Below are 24,835 nucleotides of genomic sequence, written 5' to 3' on the forward strand. Positions count from 1 at the left end.
CAAGTTTATGAAAGCAAAGAAGCTATCAGTGAGAAGAGACAACATTTCTGTTTTCTGCCTTGCAGTTCAGGTTTACTGAGTCTTTTTGTTTTGTTTTGTTTTTGTTTTTGTGGTTTTTAAGAAGACAGTGGAAAGGAAACAGTCTACAGATTGCTTCTCTTACTGAACACATACTATAGGAGCCAAATGGCACGGTGTAAAGAAGGTTGAAAGAAATGGAGAGACCTGGGCAGGAGTCCCTATTCCACCACAGATGGTGCTGTTGGAGCAATTCTTCAACTGGTTTGGGATTCGCTTTTCTTATCTGGAAGAGATTATTCTATGTGTGGATGTTAACTAGACATATTGTGGTGATCATTTCACAATACATACATACATTGAATCACTATGTTGTATACCTGACACTAATATAATGTTATGTCATTTATATCTTAATAAAAAATAGTAAATAAAAAAGAATTAACTTTTTAGGTATGTTAAGGTTATTGTGGTCATGCATTATAAATAATACTTAGTTTTTAGATATGCTACTAAAATTTACAGGTGAAATAACTTTATGTGTGTGATATGCTTGAAAATAGTGTGGAAAAAAATTGGGAGAGGTGGTAAAGTGGTATACATAAGGCATTGATACGTCATTGTTGAACTTGCACTATGAGGTTCATATAACAACATTTTTAAAAGATTTGAAATTTTCCATAAAAAAAAGATTTTTAAGTGTTCTAAAGTTCTTTCCATCTCTAAAGCTCTATGATTCTATATTCAATATATGTTGTATTCAATTAGCAATCAACTACATACTCCCTTGTGCTACTTCTTGTTATTATTTTTTGTTAATATTTCACAAGGATACCCTATTTCTTTGACTACACTATGACTTTTCTTAGAGAATAACCTGGCTTCGATATGTTTGAATTTCCTTTATTATAACTAGATAATATTCAACTGATTAGTAAGATATACAAGGAATCAAATTCACATATAATTTGAAGTGAGTTAAGGACATAAAATAAGATTTATTCTTAAAAATAACCTAAGACATTTAGAGATTAATATACATACATCACTTGCAAATTATTACAAGTGTTAAATTAAAACTTCTCTAAAATATATATGTAGCTGATGAGTATTTTATATTTTGTCTGTGAAAGATAAACTGTTAAAAATTTTTTAGACTGCTTAGAGCATTTTAGAAATAAATTATGAAATTGTTAATTATATTATATGGGAAAAATCTATGAGTAGAAATAAGCTTATTTCTCTGGAAGATGGAGAATTTAAATTTATTGCTGATATTTATGTACAAACTTTACACACAAAATATTGAGTCTGCCAGCATCTGCCACTGCCAAAGACAGATTCAGATCAGAAGGCCCAGTTCCTTCCCATGAATTTTAATAGAATATACTCTCAGCTGAAGATTGGCCAGCATTTCCAAGTGGTGATGAATGAGAAGACAGATGGGCCCTTGAACAACAGAAGGCGGCATCTTCAAAGGTGACAGTAGCCTGCCTTCTCCAACAGTATCGGTATACTCACTCTCGATCTATTACGAGGCATGCGACATCATTTTCTTCAGCGATAATGTTAGCTGATCTGACATCTTCACTGCATACAAAAACAGCAAAGTCAATTTTCTACAATTAGAAATTAAATACCTATTTTTATTGGGAAATGTGCTACTTTGTACAGTATCATCACTTCGATATTCCAAATACTATGCTTTTTTTTTTTTTTGTTAACATCATAGGCTACACTCCCTCCTTTTCCAAAAAGAAAAAAAAGACTTGAAATATATTCCAATAAAGATTATGTGTACTAGAAATTCAGGGGAAAAAAAGATAAGTATACTGGGAACACAGAAGAATCAATGACTGCAACTACGTGCAGAATCTCATTCTGTCCTTGTGCCTGCCAAAATAAAACAGCTCTCCTCTGATCCAATGGGAATTGCTAATGAATAGGCAGGCAAAAAGCAAATTAACTGATCATAGAAATTTATTGGAAAACATTTAAGTAATTAATGTATAATAAACCAATCAAGAATAAAACCCAAAGAAAATGTTTTTAATACCCTATTGCTCAATGAATTAAAAAACACTAAAATACTTTCATTTCATAGAATGGAATATGTATATCTTCCATTAAAATCTCAAAAATCAGAATATGTCTTACAATTGATGATAAGTCACAGTGCAATTAACAGCAATGTCTTTCTTAGGGGTATATAATATAACGGTGCACCTTACAATTGATATCCTAAACACAATGAATTATGGCACGTGATCTAATGATGGTAAATCTAGTAACCTAATGAATACCAATAGGTCAAGCATTGGATAAAATATTTAGAGACTTTTATTTAATGTTTCCTCCCTCTATTGGTTATAAACTAAAGACACTGAAAAAAGGGCACACCCATATGGTAGCCAGTGCTCTGAGATTCATTCAAGGTAACCTGGAGTAACAAGCATATGGAGACTGCTCTAAGCAACTACATCAAAAGCGGCATCACACCAAGTATAGTTCTTTCATCTTCCTTTAATGATGGGACAGAGAAATTTTGGCAGCCTGTTTCTATATTCCACAGAAGTCCTCTATCACTATACCTGGCATCAAGAGATTTTCTGACATGACCCACAGTCCCTCCCAAGTTTACAGAGTCCTTGCTAGAAGACAAACACTAAAAAACTTGATTAGCATTTGAATTGGGATCTGGGTAGTCTGTACTCAACTTGTATGTGCATATGTATCTATAGATATATAGATACAGATGTGATCTTGGATGCTGGCAGCTATTTGATTTGTGAGTTCAGGAAAAAAGAGGTATGGCATCCTTTTCACTTGTCAGTGCCATCATTTTGACTAGAAATACTCTTTGCAAACACTTTAGATGTGTGTCAATCACACATTTCTTTCAAAATAACTGCGTAAGTGCCACAGGTTTATTTTTGCACATAAAATACTGAAAGAACTCCTCACACTATTTAACGTTGAGTCATGAAAATATACAAGATATAAAGAATATTGTGGCACAGTCAGAAGTGATAGCATAAAAATGCACAAAAATGTAAACCATACTTGTATCCACAATCTGACAAACAAAAAAGGACAATTGCCTTATTATTGAAACATGTTCATTACCAGCTAGAAAATGGGAAAGAAAAATGTAACTTGTCTTTACATTTTATTTTAAAATTGTTTACATGATAGCCATCACATTAACTTTAAATAGTTGATATCCTTTAAAAAATAACAGCCTTATGGTTTTTAAATAATAAAATTTGTCTTCAGATATTGTTATGAACACTTTTTTGTTGTTCTGTCCTTACATACAAAGAAACAGAACTGAAGCTTTTGAGACAAAAATTAGAGGAAGATAAATGAAGAGAAATACTGCTCCTTTTTATGAGCATATGATTTTATTTTATTTTATTTTATGAAAGCATTTAGTAATAACATAAAATTTAAGGGATTTCTTAACTAATTTCAAGTATCCATTTAAGAACAAGTATAACTCCAGAAAAAAAGGGTTTCTCAAAACTTTAACTTGATTTTTTATAAAATTATTTGCATTTATGAAAATGTAATTCTTCAGACTTGAGGTTGTTTTCTGAATTCCGGGAAGTGCAGAGTGTCTCCTGATCCACTTGATTAACCTTTTAAAATATTTCTTTCATAAGTTAGATCAACCAAATAAATTCGTATTTCAAAAGACCTAAGGTTCAGCTAGAAATTTCAAATACACTATTTTAAGTTTTTTCTAAATCTTGCAAAATGAGCTGATGAAAATTCTTAAAAACATAGAAATGTTGACATGATGATTAAAAAGCACACAAAATGTGTAAAGTCATTATCTGACATTTTTTTAAAAGGGGGAAAATGGCAACATTTCAAACCCTGGAAATATAAAAACCCGTTCTTAAGAGGAAATTATAATTTTGACTTTTTAAAGCTCTTTCTCTGATTTTTTTAAACTAACATACCTTGTTTTCACTAGCAAACTTATGCCCTTCTAACTTATTTCCTGTGCAAAAGTATTTTATAATTTTTCTTTGATTCCCAGACATTGGCCATCATTAATTTGGTAGCTCAACTTGATAACTCTAAATGAATAGTTGCATATACAAAACAAATTATTATTTTAGTATGGTATATAAATTCATGGGTTCACCTGATAAGAGCTTTTTCTCCAAAATATTCTCCTGTTTGCAGAGTTTTTATCAGTTGTGGCTGATCGTGGCCCTCTGTACTCTGGGTGACTTTTACCTAAATTATGTCAAACAGTTAAAAAGAGACAGAGTAAAAGAAAGAGAATCTGAGCACATATCCATTTAACCAGACCCTCAAGCTCTCTGAAAACTTGACTAAACAAGGAATACTTCTTCAGTAGTAAGGACAGGCTGGATGAGCTGAGAAATCCTGTGATTTAACACGATCACATGCCTCCACCCCCTGTAAGAGGAAGAGTCTCCATTCAAACCCCACCTCCCAAGGTTAAAAATTTTTGTGTGAATCTAGTGGCTCTTTCCTAGGGATAGTCAAAGCAAATAATAATGGTCTTGAGGGAACTTTGTTTCAAAATGCCAAAGAGAGTTGACAAAGTAATCAAGAACGAGGCCGAGTATCAGGAGTTCTGAATCTGGTGTTTATAATTGACTCACTGAATCCTGTGAATCCTCTAAAACTGAATGGAAAATGTGGATGTGGAGAAGGGTCCACAAACTTTCACAGGCCCCTGGGATCCACAGCCCAGGCAGGTCTAAGAACCCCTGTGGCAGAGCCTAACAAAAACTCCACTGTTCCTTGTTTGTGGTTAGAATTACTCCCATTCAAGAAGGTAACAAGAGTTGCTTCATGTTGAAATTCTAATTAGCATTTATCTAAGTCACAATGAATTAAAAAGCATTTTTAAAAATTGATCAGCCAGAATTCTTTCAAAGCATGGGACCCAGGTTGGACAGAAATGATGAAAGTGGTTCTGAGGGTTGAAGAGTTTCTGAGGCTTGAAACTATTTTGTGAAATTTTTTCCCTCCCTGGGAGCCCACTTCAAATTTCAATCACAAACCAATTTACAAAGGGCAATGCCTGGCTCACTGATGATGAACTTTTCCATGAAAGAGAGAGCATTTTTAAAAACCCGACAGTTTATAGACACAGGTGTACAAGATGACTCTTTCCTTCACTAGTTGACAAATGCTTTCTATCTCTGAGGACCACGGTAAAGAGTCAACATAGGAACAACTGGCAATACGTTATCCACTCAATATCTAGGTAAGAAAGGAGATCGACTGTATAGTGTATAAAATTTTCATCAGCATCTAAATCAACTTAAGTTATTGTGTATGAATTGAAGTCCTGAGCCAAACTGTTCCAAAGCTTGATGCCTGACCATTGCTGACTGTAAGTGCCGAGTTCACTCTCCTCCACCTGCTGCAGTCCTATCTGTTGGATGGTAAGGTGTTCCAGCTCTGACGTTGGACTTTTGGGTTGACTGAAAATCACACACCCATAGCTGGAAGGACCTTAGAAATAACCTAGTCAAAATGGGGTCCAAATAAAATCAAGCAACCTGCTAAGGTCCCTAGGAAGTTAACTTTCTCGGCTGGAACACATCACAAGTTCCTGTGCTCTCAAACCCAGTGCTCAGCCTGAACCCCACAGGACTCCTCTGAGCAGAAACTCTTGTGCCCATTCAATGCAGAGGACCTCTTACGTCGCAAAGCAGAGCAGTGCTGTGTTTGTCGCAAACTGATGTGAAAAGACTTTTTGGTTTACTTTAAATAAACTACAAATAATATTTACCGTTCCTTTGGCTAAAATGAAAAAGGTACTTCCTTCCTCGCCCTCTCGTATAATGTAATCTCCTTTGTCATAGTATTCCTATTGGGATGAAAGGAAAAGAACAGGTTAGATCAGGTGGAAATGTACCGATGAAGACATAAATGAAACAGAACTGCTCTTGTCTTTTAAATGAGCATTCCACACCTATTTAAGTTTTTCTATTGCAACTATAATATTTTTTAAAAATTGCAGTTGTCAACTGTAGAAAAGCAAAGAGATTTTTGCATTATCAACTGCATTTATGTTTATCTCTCACAGGAAAAATATCACCGGGACTACTGAATTTCAGGCGTGGAGACTGAAGACATGAAGAGAAATGAGAGCAGAGCAATAATCACTTTTATACAGGTGAGCTTTCACGTAAATAACCTGAATATAAACTGTTTAGTGATCTGCAACAGATTGAAACTAGGTCTAGAGCTTAGAAAAAGAATAATTATTTAATAAATTGAAAATATCATCCCCAATGGATATTAGGACTATCAGCCTCCATTCTTAATTCCTTGAAGAGCAAAGGCTGGGAAAATCGTACATACACAGTAAGTAGCTCTTTCATATGATTTTTTTCCCAAAGCTTTATCATTATAAAAGACTGACATCAGAATCTTTTACATGTACATTCTGTTCTCCCATGTAGGTTTATCCTCATGAAATCTCAAATTGTTACTCATATCTTTGCTTCCCTCATGTATGTGTATAATCAAAGAATTCTTGGGCAGGGAAAAGCAATTCATCCACCTGCCAGACCAAAAGAGCAATTCAGTCTCTTAGAAAACATTAAAGATGGATTAAACTTTGCTTTAATATGAATTTGTCTCAAAGTCACGGATCTAAAATGGAATTCATAATCATTTATACAAGCAAAAAATGGGCTGCTTTAATTTTTTTAAAAGGCACAATTCATAACATAATAGCTGTCTCTTGTTTTTCCTTTAGATTTGACAGTAATATTCAAACAAAACCGTTGTGTCTACTGTATTTCAATATTTTTGGTCATGTTCTCTTAAAACCTATTTATATTTATGGAATCATCAGCACTCCTAATACTAATAAACATACCTCTGATTCACATAGCACTATGTACATTTTACGATACATTTCAACCTCTCATGGAAGAATGACATCATAGGGGAAAAAGTATTTGAAGTCAAACAGAGCTAGATTCAAATCCTAGTTCTGTAAATTTTACTTCCATCAATCCATAGAGTTCAAATAAGAACATTTACCTTCAAAGATTTAGAGAAGAGAACCACCCTAGTTTTTTATTGCTGCTGAAACAAATAACTGCACACTTAGTGGCTTAAAATAACACCCGCGCATTGTGTCTGTGTCAGAGAACTCAGGCACAGTGTGGCTCATCCGGATTTCTCTATACTGGGACTCTCAAGACTGAACTCAAGGTGTCAGCAGGGCTGTGTTCCTTTCTGGAGGCTCCAGGGAAAAGTCCACTTTCAAGCTTAATCAGGTTGTTGGCAGAATTCAGTTCTTTGTGGTTATAGGATAAGGTCCCACATCCATGCTGGCTGTCATCCCGGAGGCCTCTCTTCATCCAGTTCTTGTACAAAGCCTCCTACATTTCAGAACCAGCAACAGCATGTGGGATTCTTCTTCCACTTGGAATCTCTCTGACTCCCATTTCTGCTGCATCTCTCTGACTCTGAGCAGAGACAATTCTTGGCTTTTAAGGGCTCATGTAATTATATTTGGCTCATCTAGATAATCCAGGATACTCTTCCTATTTCAAGGTCAGGAACCTTAATTACATTGGTAAAGTCCTTTTTGCCATGTAACATAACATCCCCACATTCCAGGGATCAGGGTCTGGACATTTTTTTTGTGGGGGGGGTCCATTCTATCTACCACAATAAGCCAATTAAAGACAACGTCTTTTTTTTTTTGGAAGCATTAAAAGCATCTGAAACATAGTAAAAACTTAATGTCTGCCATATTAAGGAGGATGGCAACAGTTTGCTGAGCTGTTACTTAAATCTCCTGGACCACAATCTCCTTTTCTGTAAAATTAAGATTATATTACCTACCACACTTAATGTTTGAGAACCAGGTGAGATACTGTATCTACCATACCTGGTGGTATGTTTGGTACATATCAGGCACGTGGTGACTATTACTTCCTGTGAAAGAGGCTGTGAGCTGGTCACCAAAGTCTTCCGCAGTAAATTGTACTCCTCAGCCTCCCTGATGAAGTGATGTGTTCCTCCTCAATGCCAGGCCCATGAACCACTTGAGGCATGGGTTTTCCTACTTTTCCCTCAATCATAATGGCATAATGGCATAATGGCATGACCCAGAGAGATCTTGGAAGAGATGAGCTTGGGTTCCTGAATAACTCTTTGGATCCAACAGAGACCATCTTCTTTGGACTGTTAGGTAAGCAAGTGGCAAACTGTTATTTTAGTAGGAAAATAATATTTTGAGTTTTTTGCATCTCAGTTTGCTTACTCCAATTCCTTCATCTTTCTCATTTTAGCTTTATCACAAGCCTTTGATACATACATTTTATAGTGGAGGTGATTATGGCCCTTAGAAGTTAAGGGAATGAGCACCAACTGCAGTCCAGGCATATTCATTGCACAGTGAATGTTCAATCCTTTATTAAAACTGTTGGTGTCATGCCGGATGTTCCTGTTCCAGGTGGCTTTTCAATCTCCCCTGTTACCTCAACCACATGGAGCAGGGGAATGTGAAGAATTTCTGAAGTGCTGTTAGGCTGTTCTTCAGTTATTATAAAGATTTTTGGTGTGCATGGATGCACAGGCTTAATTTCTGTCAGTCAGATTAGTTAAAAGGGGAGAAGCTTGAAAGGGAACACTGAGAAAGAGCTTTGTTGTTTCTTAAGGGACAACCTTCTTAATGGTATTTTTCCCAGGGTTGATTCTTTGTCACCCTGAGGCATGGGAGGAAGATAAATAATACCTCCCAGTGTGTTGACAGTAACTTCATAGATCAGAAAAGGCTGTGGATGTAGGTCAGACCAAAAATATATAGTGGTAAGTACTGGCTATGATGCTAGACTGGCCAGTGTTTGTCAAGTGGGGAGTCCAGGCTGTCTAGCCAGGTGGTCACCAAGACCAAAAAGAGAAATGCAAACAGTGTGGTTATTGTCTCGTGGGTACATTGCAAAGGGGTCGTTAGAGGACCAAGAAGCCATAGACCCTATCCTGTGGAGCAATGGTTTCCAAACATTTTTCACTCTGACCTACAGTAATAAATACATTTTACATGCACACCCAGATACATGCGAGCATGCCCACATAAAACATCTGTAGAAAACTGAAACATATTTTTCAAAACAATATTCATACTTATTACTCTCATATTAAAAAAATGGTTCTCTAAAAAAAAACATGGTTCTCTACATTGGTTTTATGACCTACTGAATTGTGTTCCACAGCCTGAAAAAGATATTTTAAAAGATGATTCTAACTCTTCATCTCAAAAGGCTTATAGATAGCTTTATGAAACCCAAGTCCTTCTAGGCGGAGCTTCCATTTCTTTCTCTGTAACTTTGAGATGCAAATACCTGGTCTTCTTTGCGAACTTTTATCTGGGCCATCTTTTAAAATGTGAGTTTCTGAGAGGTAATTCTTTTTTTTTTTTTTTTGGCTTATAAAAATGGTTATTCAGTTTTTATTCTATAATCTGAGAGGTAATTCTTATCAAAAGAGGAAAAACCTTAGTCATCTAAGCAGGTCAATTTAACTTATTTCAAAAAAAAAGAGAGAAGATTCTACAAGAGTACCTACTAAGTGTATGACAAGAAGAAAAAATAAGGAAATAATTCCAGGACAAACTGAGAGGTAGAGGTAAAAAGAAAACTATACAGGCAGCCACAGCTAAAGATAAAAGAGTTTTTTCACTTAAAAAAAGAGTTCATTCTGTGATAGCCTAGCAAAATGCGTGAGCCTGAGGATCTGTAAAAATATAAATCCAGAAGAAAAACCTAAGGTGTTAAGGACAAAGATGAAGAAGCAAGCCTAGGACCTTCTAAGAGTCTTTAGGGTGTGGTTAGAAACAAGTATTGACAATATGCAATCAGACACACACAGACACACAGACACACAGACACACACACACACACACACACACACACACACCTCATATCCCTACCCCCTCCATGCATCATGTGACTACACACCCACGCTGATTGCTTAAGAAACTCTACACAGGTATTTGGGTTGTTATAAGCAACTTTTTGTTTGCGCAAAGACAGCAGTTAGAACACCTTAGAAATTTTAAAGCAAACACACCTGGATCAGTGGACCCTAACAATTTTTAGTACCTAATTGCTTAATTCCAGGTAAACAGAGCCCACAAAATGAAACCCAATAGTAATCATTCTGACTTGGGTAAGCCAACTAAATAGAGTTCTGCAATTAAAAGACTGAAAGAGCCCACAGGTATGTGGCCCACCGCCCCCTTATTTTTATAGATAAGAAGACCCTAACGCCCACCACAGTTAACTGACAGCTGCTAGTGACAGAGGCTTGACCTCAAACCCTAATCTCTGGACCTTGGACTAGTAAACTTTCTACAACACCTGGCTGCCCCACCTTTAACTCACTGCATCATAAACTGTGGTGAAATCTGTGATTATCTCAACTTTCTCATGGCTCTAGATATAATCATTAAAGTGAGAAAACTCTCTGGCTTATGCTCATGTTGGCAGCAACCATAAGGAAGACTAGACTTTTGAAGCAGTATTAAAACAAGAACAGAAAAATCCTGAATGAAGAAGCAGACTGTGGCAAACTCTAAATACATATATTCTGTTCATAACTTTAAGCTAGTGCTTTTTAAACTTTAATAAGCAAGCATAAGGCTCGTATAGTTAAAAGTGTGGATTTCTGGGCCCCTACTCCACCAGAATCTCTGATTCTGTGTGAGGTGGTACCAAATCTGTCTTTTAAGCAGCACCATGAGTGACCTGAGTAAGGACTAGGACATTCCACATATCACACCCCAACCCACTGCCACCACACTTCCCGTTTCGTGAAAGAGAGCATGTCAGAGTCTGCAGAGTGTCACTGGGTCAAACTCCAAAACTCTGTAACAGAGTTAGGTTATTTTTCCATCAACCACAGTCACATTCCATGCTCCCTGGATTGATCACCATGCATAGGAGCGGCAACTCCTCCCTCTCTGTGCTGCACAATTGCCAGGTGCAGAAGTCACATTATCATTTACATTATCATTAATAATTACACTGCTTTCCAAATGAAGTTCATGAGTTAATGCTTAAAGCACATCACTGAATATGTTGGTACTATTCTCTTTCCTTTTCACATCAGAACATGAGACTCTTACAGGCGATGTCTGCCTCCAGGGCTGAATGTTCTGGGTGATTTGAGCTAAAGCAAAAGATGCTATTGGAACACTACACATTTGGGGCCATTTGGTCTAGGAGTTCAACAGTCAAGGTCTTAACAAACACATATCAGATCAACTGCTTGGTGATGGGAAGTTCTGATCCTCCTTCCCAGTTCCAGCATAAAAATTTAAATACTCCTAAACAGCATGCCAGATTCAGCCTGTTTTCCCCCAACATTATGCAGCCAGTGTGTGGCACAGCTGGTCCTAGACCCAGCGGGCGCTCTGTCATAATGCTGATGCATTAGTGATTTGCTGTTGTCAGGACCCTGTTGATGGGTCATAAGTCCAAACTATGCTGGTAAGTAATGTGCTTTTCTTAGAGCTACATAGATCCCATTTCTCCCCTGTTAATCACTTTTTGCATTTGAAAATTTTCACATGTTACAGAGTCACATTTGTTTGCTAGGTATGAATAAAGAGCTCTTTATAAACTAAGCTGCTGCCTGCAAATGCTGAAATATAATAAAGCCTTTCGAGGGTTCTTTAAGAGATGAGACATTCAAACTCGAATTGTGTGTTAATTAATACTGGATTTGAGTCCCCCAACCCCATCTATATGTTCTGTAGCTGTTGCCTGTGGCTGCTATAAATATGTCTAATTTACCATTTATTTTTAATGATACTAAATTTTAATATTTGCTGTCAGCATGGAATTCCCCTCTGGTGAATCTACTCTATTAGTATTATATTAAAGCCAGATTTTCCTCAGTTAACAAAAAATATAGGGCCTCCCTAGTTTAAAAAAACACTCTCTGAAATTAGGATGAATTATTAATTTGGAACATCTGTGATTGGGTTATGCTGCACTGGGAAAATCCCAGGAGTTCCAGGGCAAGCAGTCCTCTTGAAAATGACTTCATAACTGAACACCCTGGGAACACAAGGCCAGGCACTGCATCATCATGGCCTGTCCTTGATAAACTGCTGGATGGGGTCCAGGAATTGTAAATGGAAACATTACTGGTGTCGCTTACACTTAAAGATTAAATGATCAGTGCTCACTTCTCAACAGATATTAGTTTACATTGTATATTGTGATTGACAGAGGCAAAAATCTGTCAACAATCAGTCTTGCAGGTTTTGGGATTTTGGGGTTGTTTTGTTGTTTTGGTTTTTTTTTTTTTTTTTGGTCTCCGGCTGAGAACAGCTTCATGAAAGCTTAGAGTCTGCATGTGACTCCTACAATATTCCTTATCTTCTTTTAAATTCCAGATAAACCATTTTGGTTTCAATGAAATTGACCCCCAAAAAAGTTAGGGAGAGGTTATTGGCTTTGAATTTTAATCTCTGAAATCTGAGGGTTTTCATATAATGCATATCATTAGACTCCAAGGTACATGTCATAAGAGCATTATTCACAAAAAAACTTGACTAGTATTGGACTAGAACCAACCATCTGGGTGACACTTTATATGAGTTTTGAACACATTCCAACATGCCGTTTTTTCCTAGATATTGAAATAAAGGGCTTATTAAGTGCAGGGGTTTCCCCCCGCCCAATATATTTTCATGGCCTAGAGTTTTCAGGTATGGAGTGTTTCACAGCCAGGATTCAGAAGCCTATCACCGAAAGCCCCAATATACCTTTTCTGGACTCTGTTTCATAATTATGCATCATTGACTTCTTTATACTATAAAAACTCTATAAGGAATGGTGATGTTAGTTGCAGAAAATCAAATGCCTCTTGAGTAAGGCAGCTTAGTTTTATAAAATATACTAAAAAGACTAAAATATGTAAATCAAATGCCACTTTATACATGCAAATCCAATTTTGTTTTATACTTTTCAGAAGAGTCACCTAAAGCTATCCTGGACCCATAATTCAGTGAGAATTAACCTAATGTTGTCTCACAGTAGAAAATGGCTCCTGGTCTCTGTAGACTGGTGATCTATCATCTTTTCCTTTTTGTTCATTTACAGTGCTAATAATAACTAGATTATACAACCTCTTAACAAAATGTATTTTTTGCTTTAAAATTTCTTACCACTTCCAAGCAGTCAATGATCTTGGTTAATTTGTCTTCAGGTAAATTCTTCAGCAAGGATACACTTCAAAATTAAAAAGAAACATTTATCTTCCTAAATTAAACTATAAATATTCACCTATATGTAGATTCAATAATCTTTACATGCATTTTAAAAAATGCACTTTGATTTTTCCAAAGTAAACCTCGAAATATATCACACATAAATAACTAAATTTCAACTATTTTAAAATTATATAAACACATATAATCACAGACATTTATCACAGGCAAATAAATAAAAATAGTAAGATACCATAAAAGGAAAAATCAAGTTTTGTCTGTTTGGGGGAAAAACATTGTATATTTGTTCTTGGTTTTCAAAATGAATCACTTCTGAAAATGCATTTTCCTCCATATCTCAATCTCTCCTTTATTTGCACGGGTGAGAAACTCTGCTTCCAGAAGAGGATCAGATTTTCCTCTCAATCTTTGTAATTAAGTAAAGATTGAATTCAGGGGAGAATGTAGGAATTAGCATGAAAATGATATCTGATTTGTCATATTACGTTGCCTTTTAAAATTAATGATAGCCAGAGGCATGCAATAGAAACATTTTTACAAATAATAGTAATATACAGAAAATGAAATAGAATACAGAAACTTACTTGGGAAAAAATCAGAAATTCCACTAGTATGATGAACCAATCAAGATGATTAAATTGCTCTATTAGAGAAATTTCTCCTCTACCCATTTTTACTCAGGACTGTTGATAAAATTTCTATAAAATAAATGTCTTTCTTACCATCTCAAATTTGATATCCCTAAGGAAAAAAAGATGGTACTCAAAAATACATGATTGGACCTGATTTTTGAAAAAAGAGCTTTAGATTACCCCTTGCACGTGTGCACGGAGAGGCACATGGCCAGGGGACATGCATAAGAAGGTTTGCACCAGGATCGTTTGTAATTGCCAAACACTGGAACAACACCCAGTAAGAGCACAGATAAGTGCCTAATGGTAGAATTACGTATCAGAACTCTACAACAGGAGAAATGACTGAACTAATCAAATGAGTAAATCTTAGAAAAAAATGTTGAGTTGTAAAAATAACACCTTTTTTTTATGAAATGCAAAAATAGGCTACATCAAGCTATCGGCAAAATAATAAAGAATCCCAAGGGAATGATTAGTCCTAAACTTCAGAACATAGGCAACCCCAAAAAGAGGTGGATAGGAGGCTGGTAAATGACATGAGGGAGCACATGAGAACAACAACATCACTAACTTCCTCCTTCTGGGGTCAGGCAGTAGCTTGATGGTGCTCATTTTGTTAAGATGTTTTATAAATTATATATGTACTATGTATTTTTTAGATACATCGCATGCTTCATAATAAAAAGATGTAAATGAAAAAAGAAAGCGCTTACTATGTATTATGAGAGAAAGAGAAATGGACTTCTCTAATATGTCTCCTTATTGAGGAAAGGGTAAAAATGTAACTAGAAGATGTCATTGATTAACACACGCCCATCATGAAAGTTCTACTTCTGCTCCACACGGGGATCTCCAATGTCAGTGAAAATTCCCTCTGTAAACCAATACCTTTGGGGATTGGTGAGGAAATTGAAGTGAGAAAAAATATTTTGTCTGTCTCCCTTCCATAAATGCAAAGATCAGGTTTATCTTGATCACCACTGAATCTACCATGTTTAGGGTGTGGCAATAAGTATGTGCTGAATAAATGAATGAATGAGATAACAGAAGGAAGGAAAGAAAGAAAAAAGAAAGGAGGGAATAGGTACTAGTGAATTCACTAAGCCGGGATATACTAGACCGCAAGGTAATGAACTGCTATGCCTAGTGGTTCAGGTTTAATCTCAGATACTCAAATGCAACCCACAAGCACTGGTTTATTTACTTACCCTCCCCCCTTTTTTTGCCCTTGCGTAGGTGTGGTTATTAGCTTTAAATGCTGACCTGTGTTGCTCAGTTGTTGAATTTTGAGATCACTTATACAAAGGCATTGGTTGGCATAAAGGTAAGGCACCCACGTGTCATTATCGCAGCTCTCTGCCAGGAGCCACTATTGACTCCGGGAGAGGAAATCAGCAAGATTCTGAGTGAGAAACCCTCACACCTTCAATGTCCTACTGATTAACAATGTGTTCATGCAATATTTATTGAGCTCTCACTACGTGCAGGGCTCTGTATAGCCCTAAAATCATTGGTTCTGCAGACTATATGTGCAAGATAAAATCAATATACTTAAAAAGAACTTAGACTGTATTTTTACCAGACATTTTATTACAGTATGCACTGCAGCTTTGGAGACCGTAGAAACTGCCATACAAACACACACACACACACACACACACACACACACACACACACACACCCCACCCACCCACCACCCAGGGAAATAGTTTAAATGAGAAACTTATTTTTCCAAAAATTGTTTAATGTGTAACTGACTTTTTCAGTTACATACATATTTCTTTCTCTATAATTTTATGCATCCAAATAGTAGGAGGTATGGAACAGTTCACCAAATGAGTATGATGAGCATGTTCCCAGAATCCATGCCATCATGGCAAGCAGTGTAACATTCTTGGCATGTTAATTTGCTACAAATACAGTAATCCAAAAGATGGTGCAGTTATGCGGGTGAGAAAAAGAATGCCTCTGGTAAAGCAAGCAAGAATAGTAAAGTAAACTAATTTCAATATTATTCTAAGCAAAGCATTATGAGAAAGATTATCTTTTGCTATTCTCTTCCAAATTACATAATATCTTACAAAGTCAACTTTGAGCAACCCAGGTGAATATTTTAGGATTTTTTTTTTTTTTTTGCAGTTTTCTAGACAACACACAGTGATTTCATCTATACAAGGGCAAATTAGCAGGAGGAATAAATCAAGAGTCAGTGCTTGAAGCTAATGGGAATTAAATATTATATAGAGTGGCACTTACTGCCCGGAAATATTTCTGGTTGAGTCATATGGAAAACGCTTAAGTAAGAGAAGCTATTGTGAAATAATTATTGTGATAAAGCCAACACATCCACAAAATTGCCACACCATCTTCTGCTTTTGCCACAAATGTGTTGTTCTTACCTTCTGAGGAAGTTTCTGTACTGTTCATCTCTAGCTTGAGCTGTCCTTCTCATTATATTCTGGAACACCTCTCGATCTAGTGCCCACGTTTTCACATTGGTAATAGCTTTAGGAAAAAAAATCAAAAAGTAATAAAATATTATTTAGCCCCACATTAAAAAAGCACTCCAAAATGTTAATCAATAAATTTGTGTATGCTCTCATAAAAGGATATTTCTTGGAAAATGCATTATTTACACATGCTAATGGAAGGAAGCAGAGATATAAATAGTGGGTAATTTTATAAAATCATTTTTGGCTTTCATATGAACAGTGGTTTGGAAGTCAGTAGCAAAAGATTTGCTTTCTAATGATGTTTTGCTAAAGATGACATTAAAATTAGTTTGCAATTCCCAATTAAGCACTATATCATCAGGATGTATTTCAGATTTGTGCTGTGATACAAGAGAAAGCCAGTTGCTAATCCAGAGTGAAGACAAGCTCACAAGCAGATAATTGAATGTTAAAAATCTCTGGGTGTACGAGTGTGTTTTTATGTCTTTTTCTGTTGTTTAGACATTGTTGTTAAAGAGAGCCAATATATTTTAAGAATCTCTATGGTTACTTTTTTTTTTTTACAGGAAAGACATTAAAAGCAAGAACAAAATCTAAACAGGAAGAGGAGCAGAAGTACCAGCTCTAAAAAATCTATATGAAGTTATGGTTGTAAGATTATTTTTAAAAGGAATAATGAAAACCTACAAAATAGATAAAAATCCAAAGCTCTGGTTTACTAAACTTTAGACGGAATGGGGGAATCATCTTGACATTCTTGTTAAAAACATATTGCCAGAGATTCTGATTCAGGTTTGGAATGAAGCCCTGAATCTGTGTTTTTATCAAATACTGTAGCAATGCTGAGACATGTAACCCAGTTTCAAACACTGAGAAACAGCACATCGAAGTAATTCAGAAGGAAACCCAAGCTGCATAAAGTCAAAACAGGAAACTTAAAGAGGAGCAATTAAACTAATTTCAAAAGTCATCCACGAAAATCCTCATTAATTAATTCACATCCCTCTTGATATTTATACATTTTCAATGGTTTAATTTTTATGGTTTGTAATATGATTGAAATCTCATAGATAATGTAAAGCAAACATGCTAAATGAGCCCAAGGCAGATGTCTACATGGCAAAAAATGTGAAGTGACAATTAAAACAAATATTGGAATAATTCAGATGAAAGCCATGTTCATATTTTACATAAAGTTATCTAATGGGAAAGTTCTTTAAAATTTGAATTATTTAAACAAGTGCTTCAACAGAAATCTTTTTATGAGCAAAGCATTTCTATTAATAAGAGTATAGGGTCACAACAGAAAAGACTAAATCAGGATGTAATAATGACTCAACCAGATTATCTTTAACATTGTATAACAATTCAAAGCTACAACATTTCATATCCTGTTACCTTTCACAGAGGCAGTCCTTGTACAGTTGTATAAAATGGCTAGTTCTCCAAACGTGGTCCACATAGGAATGGATGATAGCAATTTCTCTCCTTGAGACACCTCTACTCGGCCCTCTATCAGGAAGAATTATAAAAAAGTCAAAATCTGCTTGGATTCCATAATTTAAAAAAAAAAAAAAAACATTAGAAAGTACACAAAGTGTAAAGTTATCTCATGACTCTCCATATAATAAAGTGGTTAAGAATGTAGACTGAAATCAGCTCTACCACTTACTCTTGAAAGAATTATTCTTTCTCCTTTAGGTTCCTTGTCCATAATGGGGATAATAATAATGACTTCATGCATTTGTTGTGCGATTTAAATAACAATATAGATAGAACATAGAACAATGACTCACGCATAGTAAATGCTGTGTAAGTGCTAGTTATTGTGAATAGCATCACTGTTACATGGATGGCAAGTATTTTATTTAAAACTCATTCTAATCCATGAAAAAAATGTATCTTGTATAAAAAAACCACATATTACTGTCTTGGAAAAAATGTCTTGGAAACACATGACAGCTGTTTACACTGTCATAATTGCAAAGTGTACTGGCCCTGGAGTTAGACTGCCTGGTTCTGACTAGTCATTGGCTCTGTGTCCTTGGGTAAGTCCCTTTACTAGGCCTCAGTAATTGTCTAACCTCTTATCCAGTGAAATGAATTAATAAACGGAAGTCACTGAGAAGAGTGCTTGAAAAAGACCACAGACTGGGAGAAAAAATTTTTGCAAAAGACACATCTGATAAAGGAATGTTGTACAAAATATGCAAAGAACTCTTAAAACTCAACACTGAGAAAACAAATAATCTAGTTCAAAAATGGGCCAAACACCTTGACATTCACCAAAGAAGATACATAGATTGTAAAAGCTGACCCACATCAAATGTAATCAGGGAAAAGCAAATTAAAATAACAACGAGATACCACTACACATCTATTTATTGGAATGGCCAAAATCAGAAAAATGACAACACCAAATGTTGACAAGGATGTCAAACAGCAGGAACCCTCATTCATTGTTGGTGAGACTGAAAAATGGTACAGCCACTTTGGAAGACAGTTTGGTGGTTTCTTGCAAAACTAAACATACTTTTACCATGCAATCCAGCTATCACGCTCCTTGGTATCGACTTAAAAGAACTGAATACTTATGTCCACCAAAAACCTGTATACAGATTTTTATGGCAGCTTTATTCTTAATTGCCAAAACTTGGAAGCAACCAATATGTCCTCCAGTGAGTGAATGAATAAACAAACTGTGGTACATCCAGACAATGAAATATTATTCAGTGCTAAAACAAAATGAGCTATCATGCCATGAAAAGACATAGAGGAATCTTAAATGCGTATTACTAAGTGAAAGCAATCAATTGCAACTGTATGACATTCTGGAAAAGGGAAAACTATGGGGGAAATTAAAAGATCAGTGGTATCAGGGCTTGGATGAGGGGAAATGAATAAGCAGACAACAGAGGGTTTTTAAGGTGGCAAAAATGCTCTGTACAATATTAGAATGAACAATACATGCCATTTTACATCTGTCTAAACCCATAAAATAAACAACACCAACAGTGAACCCTCAAGTAAACTATGAACTTCAGATGATTATGACATATTAATATAGCTCCATCCTTAGAACAAAAATTAAATAAAAATAATTTTTTTTTAATGTATCACTCTGGTAAGTACTGTTGATAATGGGAGAGGCTATGGATGTGTAAGGTCAGGGGACATTCGGGTAATCTCTATGATCTCCCTCTTAATTTTGTTATAAAATGGAAAAGACGCTAAAAAATAAAGTCTTATAAGAAAATAAGAAAGTGTTTGAAACTAATCTTTATTTAGGCAAAAGTTGGAGGAAGGGAGAGCAGGACTTCAGGTAACTCCTCAAGATTCTTTTTTTTATTTTTTCTATTTTTTTTTTGCCCAGTGGATTCTAGTCTCCTTTCCCTTTGAACAAATGCAAATAAAACCTTACCTAACAAAAAAATATGCAAAACAAAACAAAAAAACCCCTATATTCTTCTTCTAATTCACTACTAAGTAGCTCTGGATCGTCTTTGACCACCTATTCACTCAACAAATCTGATGCGGGTACTTAGGTTCTACCAGGAACTAATCCTGGTGCCAGTGATGGCGTGGACAAAACAGAAAAGATACTGATTCTGACAGAGTTTACATTCTAGTAATAAATAAATTCTGTTTTGGCTCCAAATCCTACAAATTAGCTATGAAAAATTTAATAATTTCTCATTACAACTAAATTCTATTCCACTGAAACCACTTAATGGTACTGTCAAGTTGGTAGCATAGGTCTTAATGCATTTCAATTATTTTTCTAATTGGTTATGTCTCATTGGACTTGAGCAATACTGAAGATATATGGAATATCAAAAGTTTTTGCTAAGTATAATTTACCATTAGCTATTCATGCTATGTTTTATAGAGGGGAGATTTTTAATTAACAAATTAACTTGCTCAATCAATTAAATCACACAACTCAGTCCTTAGATAACATATAATTTATTCAAATAAGAAACTGTCCAATTTTCATTTCCATGTGAGCTAGAGTCCTGGTTTGAATGGCTGTACTGATGCTGCCTTCTGTTCAAACTCCTCTCCCCCCAAGCCTGTCAGCTGAGTTACTGGCAAGGAGCAAGTTAGGCTGACATGAGTTTCTCATTCTTTTCTAGTAGGTTCCACAAATATTTGTTGACTTAATGACCTATCTTCTCTTGCCAGAATGTTTTAGTATTGCTTAAGTAGAAGTGAAATGGCCAAGAAAAAAATTGAAAGACAGAAAAATTACCCCAGATTACCTGTCCTCAAAAACTTGAAGGCTGCATAAATTAAGGTTATAATTCACTTTTTGTGTGAAATAATTACTTGGGAATGACTGTAGAATTTTAAGAATGTCTATACACATATACATGGCAAATAATAAATCAATAATTTTGAGACTGGATTGTTTAAAGAATCAAAGTATATGAAAACAATCTTCTACATACTGTAAGTAGAATAATACATGTTTATTAATTTTTTTAGATAGGCAACTTCTGCCCCACACTTAAGACCCCAAGTAAACAAGAATTGTAAAAGCATTGCCTAAGAAGTGGCAAGATCACTGAATTAGCACTTGTTCACTAGAAATACCAAACTTAGAGACTAACTGTAAAAAGTGACTTAGTGAAAACTTACCATCATCTATCACATTAATGTTAAATTTTATTGGTCTGTAATTTTAGTTAATATTCAGCTTATACATTTATTTTGGTATTTTTGTTGTTTTAAAGATATGTCCAAACATGCTGCTATTATGTGTGTATAAGTTTAAGTGAGGCTATAATATAAGTAATTTTAAAATAAAAAAAAATTATAAGCATTGCTTAGATTGCCATGAACTATAATGTAAAATAGAAGACCACAGCACATCTTAGGCCACTATTCCATCTGAGTAAGCCAATTTGACTTCTTTCCCTAAAACTCAAAAAGTTGGGGCAATTCAGAATTTGACAGGGCATTCAATAGCCACAGGCCCTATTCAGATAACTTCTTGCTTCTATATCTAAAATAACAACAAAAAAAGTTTTTGTGTGCCACTACAAGACTTACGCATTTGATACGCATTTGAGAAATAAATCCTTTGCCTATCTAACCATTAAATTTGTCCCAGCATGTTAAGCATATTCAAATGACCATACGTAAAGCAAACCACGAAAATGGCTCTAAAAATACCAGTTTTAATTTTAAGGCATTCCATTTGACTTGTTGGTTAAAGTGTACCCAAATTATCTTTTAAATTATGGTATATAGCCAAAACATGTTACAACACCAATAATAATAATAATAATAATAATAATAATTGATTTCTTTTTCCTGGTACAACCAGCTAAAAATGTCAACATAAGCAAAGTATTTTTTTAATGGAAACAGCTTTTTGTAGTTGTTGAGTGAGTGTCGCTGTGACTAAAAGTTTGGACCTGAGTCAGATGGCCGAAGTGCACGTCCTACCTCCACCACTTACTGTGTGGCCCTGTATAAGTTATTTAACTTCTCTGTGACACAGTCCACATTAGTAACACAGAGATACAGCATTTGCCTAACAAATGAGGTTTCCCTCTTAAGTGCTCAACAGTATGCTTGACATGTAGAAAGCACTAAGTAAATATTATCATCACCATGATTAGATCAACAATGTTACCATTTCATAAACTCAATCTGTTACATTTCCTGCAAACGCAGAAAATTATTTTTCATTTTTATACATTTTTGCAAAAATCATAAGACAATAGGCAAAATATGTGTTATATGATAACTGGAAAAATTTGAAACCCACCTGCCAGCACAAAGATATGGTTTCCTGGCTCTCCTTGCTTAATAATGTAACTCCCTTGCTGGTAGTTTCTTCCATACATGCATTCCACCATGTCTTTGATCTGCTGAGGATCCAGTCTCTTCAGAAATTGATTTTTATTAAGAGCCTCTGTAATGAGCTTCTTCTCACTGGTGTAATGGAAAAGAGATGTTAGGTATGATGAATGAAAATCATGTTTTGCCATTTAGATACACTTCATTTTGAACATTGATACAACTACCTATGTACTTAACAACTTTTCCATCCGGACAAATTTTTTTTATAAGTCCACCAACACTTGATCCTTATAACTACTATTATTTACATGTAAAAACCTTTGAAAATATGTTTGAATATTTTTCTGGTAATCATTATCACACCAAAGTTTATTATCACTCCTAATTGCCTTCGTTGCAAATGTAGCATCTCTCAAGATTCCTAGATGCACTACTAATGGACACATGGCTTTTGGATGGAAAGCAAATCTGGTTGGTAGATAAAATGTGTATTTAAAGGACTACAACACAGTTTATTCACTGACGTATGTAGGTATGCCTAGTGTCTATGGTACCAGTTATTTTATACCTTATTTAATGCTTACCACTATCCTGTGAGATAATTACTATTCCTATTTTATGGATAAGTAGACTAAGAGGTAAGAGCCAACTTATTCTCTCTAGGATTTAAATCTAGGTCCCTGAGTCTGATGCCTGAGCTGAGTGCATTCCATCCATTGGTTCTTCTGAGCTGGAGAAGTCAGCTCCCTTGGGACTTGTTAGGTTTGATCAGACATAAAGGGTGATGGTGGTATCCTGGGTTTGCCTAGGTTTTGCCTCTTAGTGTGTCTAGACTAGACACCTTATGTTTTCAATCTCACAGCCTTTTAATTCCCCAAATCCAAGGCCCCCTAGCTGACAATCCTAGAACACTCTACTTTTTCCATAGAAAATAAGTAGCTATAAATAGCTACCCAGTCTTCATAACCATAAATTTAAAATGTTTTCATTAACATATTTTATATGTAGACATCACAAATCGATAAACTAAAAAAAACATTGCCTTGTGGGCTAAGAATCTTTGCACAAAACATTTGTTCTCACTCAAACTCAGTGTGATTCTTTTTTTTAAAAAATAGGGTATTTTTAATGTACTTTTCATTCAAACTCTGTCCCACCACTAGCTTTATTGTTTGAAAACTTATCATCTTTTTCCTCACAGCAAGTTCTCCAACACAAGGTAAAATATCATGGAAACTGACACTTCCTTCATGACCACATCCTTCAGATCATCAGGCTTCCTGAAGGAACAGAATAAAGTCCTGTGCAGAAATCTTCCACACAGCGATTCCATCATCCTCAGAGCCACCCTGACTCTTTGAGTACCTTGAGAACTTTCCTCCTCCTTCATCTAATCTATCACCAAATCTTGTCAATTCTCTTTACAGATATCACTTTTATCCATTTGGTTTCCATTTTTAAGGATGTCACCATAGTAACTCACCCCCCCCCCCCAAAAAAAAATCTTAGGTCTGGACAACCTGAACAGCCTTTTTTTTTTTTTATTTCAACCTTTAGCTGCATTTCCCTACCCACCATCCCATACCACGGTATCATTAATCTTGCCAAAAAACTGACTTCATCCTGATCTTCCTTCATCCACTAAAACCAATTAATTCGATTAATAAATAATGAGAAAGTACTTTTGCTAGATGTTCCTACTGCGAGTTGGAGAAATGTGCATACCCCCAAAACCTCAGCTTCTGTGGGCCTTTCATGCCAGGTATCATGCCAGTGAATGTTCCCTCAGTGCCCACATATCCCAGTTTTGGAATTTCATGATGCATACTTTTAAGGTTTGAAGAAATCTTGCAGTAAAAAAAAAATCTGTTTAAACCAATGTTTCCCAAAGCTCAATGTCTTTTTTATTTCTTTTTTTTTTTTACTTGACTTCTATTAACATTCCATAGAAGTACAGCTGACCCTTGAACAACATGGACATGAACGGCATGGGTCCACTTATATGCAGATTTTTTCAATAAATACTGTAAATACATTTTCTCTTCTTTATGATTTTTCTTAATATTTTCTTTTCTCTAGCTTACTTTATAGTAACGACACAGTATGCAATACATACATAAAATCTATGTATCCACTGTTTATGCTATCAGTAAGGCTTCTAGTCAACAGTAGGCTACTAGTAAAGTTTTAGGAGAGTCAAATGTTATATTCTGATTCTTGACCGTGCAGGGGAGTCGGTGCCCCTAACCCCTGTGCTGATCAAGGGTTGACTGTATTGTGAGAACCAATTTGTCCATAGGAATACCAACATCCCAGTGTGGTATTCCCCATTTCCCACCACATGGCTCCACTATATCCATCTACTTCTTAGTCATAAAAAATCCTTTGTCATAGACAAGTTGGTGTCCTCACTGTCTCCTCTGCTGGTCACCTTTACCTTCAGGTTTAGCACATGTTTTCTCATCTAACTTAATTTCTTCTCCCCTCAACCGATCAAAATCTTACACATCTAGCAAGAAGCCCCTTATGTTCTAATTAATCCCGCCTGAACACTGTATTTCACACAATCTTTTTATTCTATTCTAAACTCCTAGAGTACTTGTATTCATATCCATTCAATTTAACAATTTTGCCAAGCATTTATTTAG

The 24,835-nt window shown here is 35.5% G+C and overlaps 1 protein-coding gene across 2 annotated transcripts in view; it reads right to left on the reverse strand.

The window, feature by feature from the left end:
• PRKG2 (protein kinase cGMP-dependent 2) overlaps window positions 1-24,835 on the reverse strand; it is a 79,056-nt gene that overhangs the window by 39,636 nt on the left and 14,585 nt on the right. For both annotated transcript variants that reach the window (XM_054590136.1, XM_054590134.1), the window contains exons 2-8: window positions 22,153-22,319; window positions 17,772-17,885; window positions 16,320-16,425; window positions 13,223-13,286; window positions 5,807-5,884; window positions 4,175-4,269; window positions 1,540-1,608 (exon numbers count right to left, since the gene is read on the reverse strand). In XM_054590136.1, coding sequence (XP_054446111.1) covers window positions 1,540-1,608; window positions 4,175-4,269; window positions 5,807-5,884; window positions 13,223-13,286; window positions 16,320-16,425; window positions 17,772-17,885; window positions 22,153-22,319 — 693 coding nt within the window. The remainder of the gene's footprint in view (window positions 1-1,539; window positions 1,609-4,174; window positions 4,270-5,806; window positions 5,885-13,222; window positions 13,287-16,319; window positions 16,426-17,771; window positions 17,886-22,152; window positions 22,320-24,835) is intronic.

This window comes from Pteronotus mesoamericanus, unplaced genomic scaffold (assembly GCF_021234165.1).
Source record: "Pteronotus mesoamericanus isolate MK-2021 breed Mesoamerican mustached bat unplaced genomic scaffold, CSHL_Meso_final contig_130, whole genome shotgun sequence".
Classification (NCBI taxonomy): Eukaryota; Metazoa; Chordata; class Mammalia; order Chiroptera; family Mormoopidae; genus Pteronotus; species Pteronotus mesoamericanus.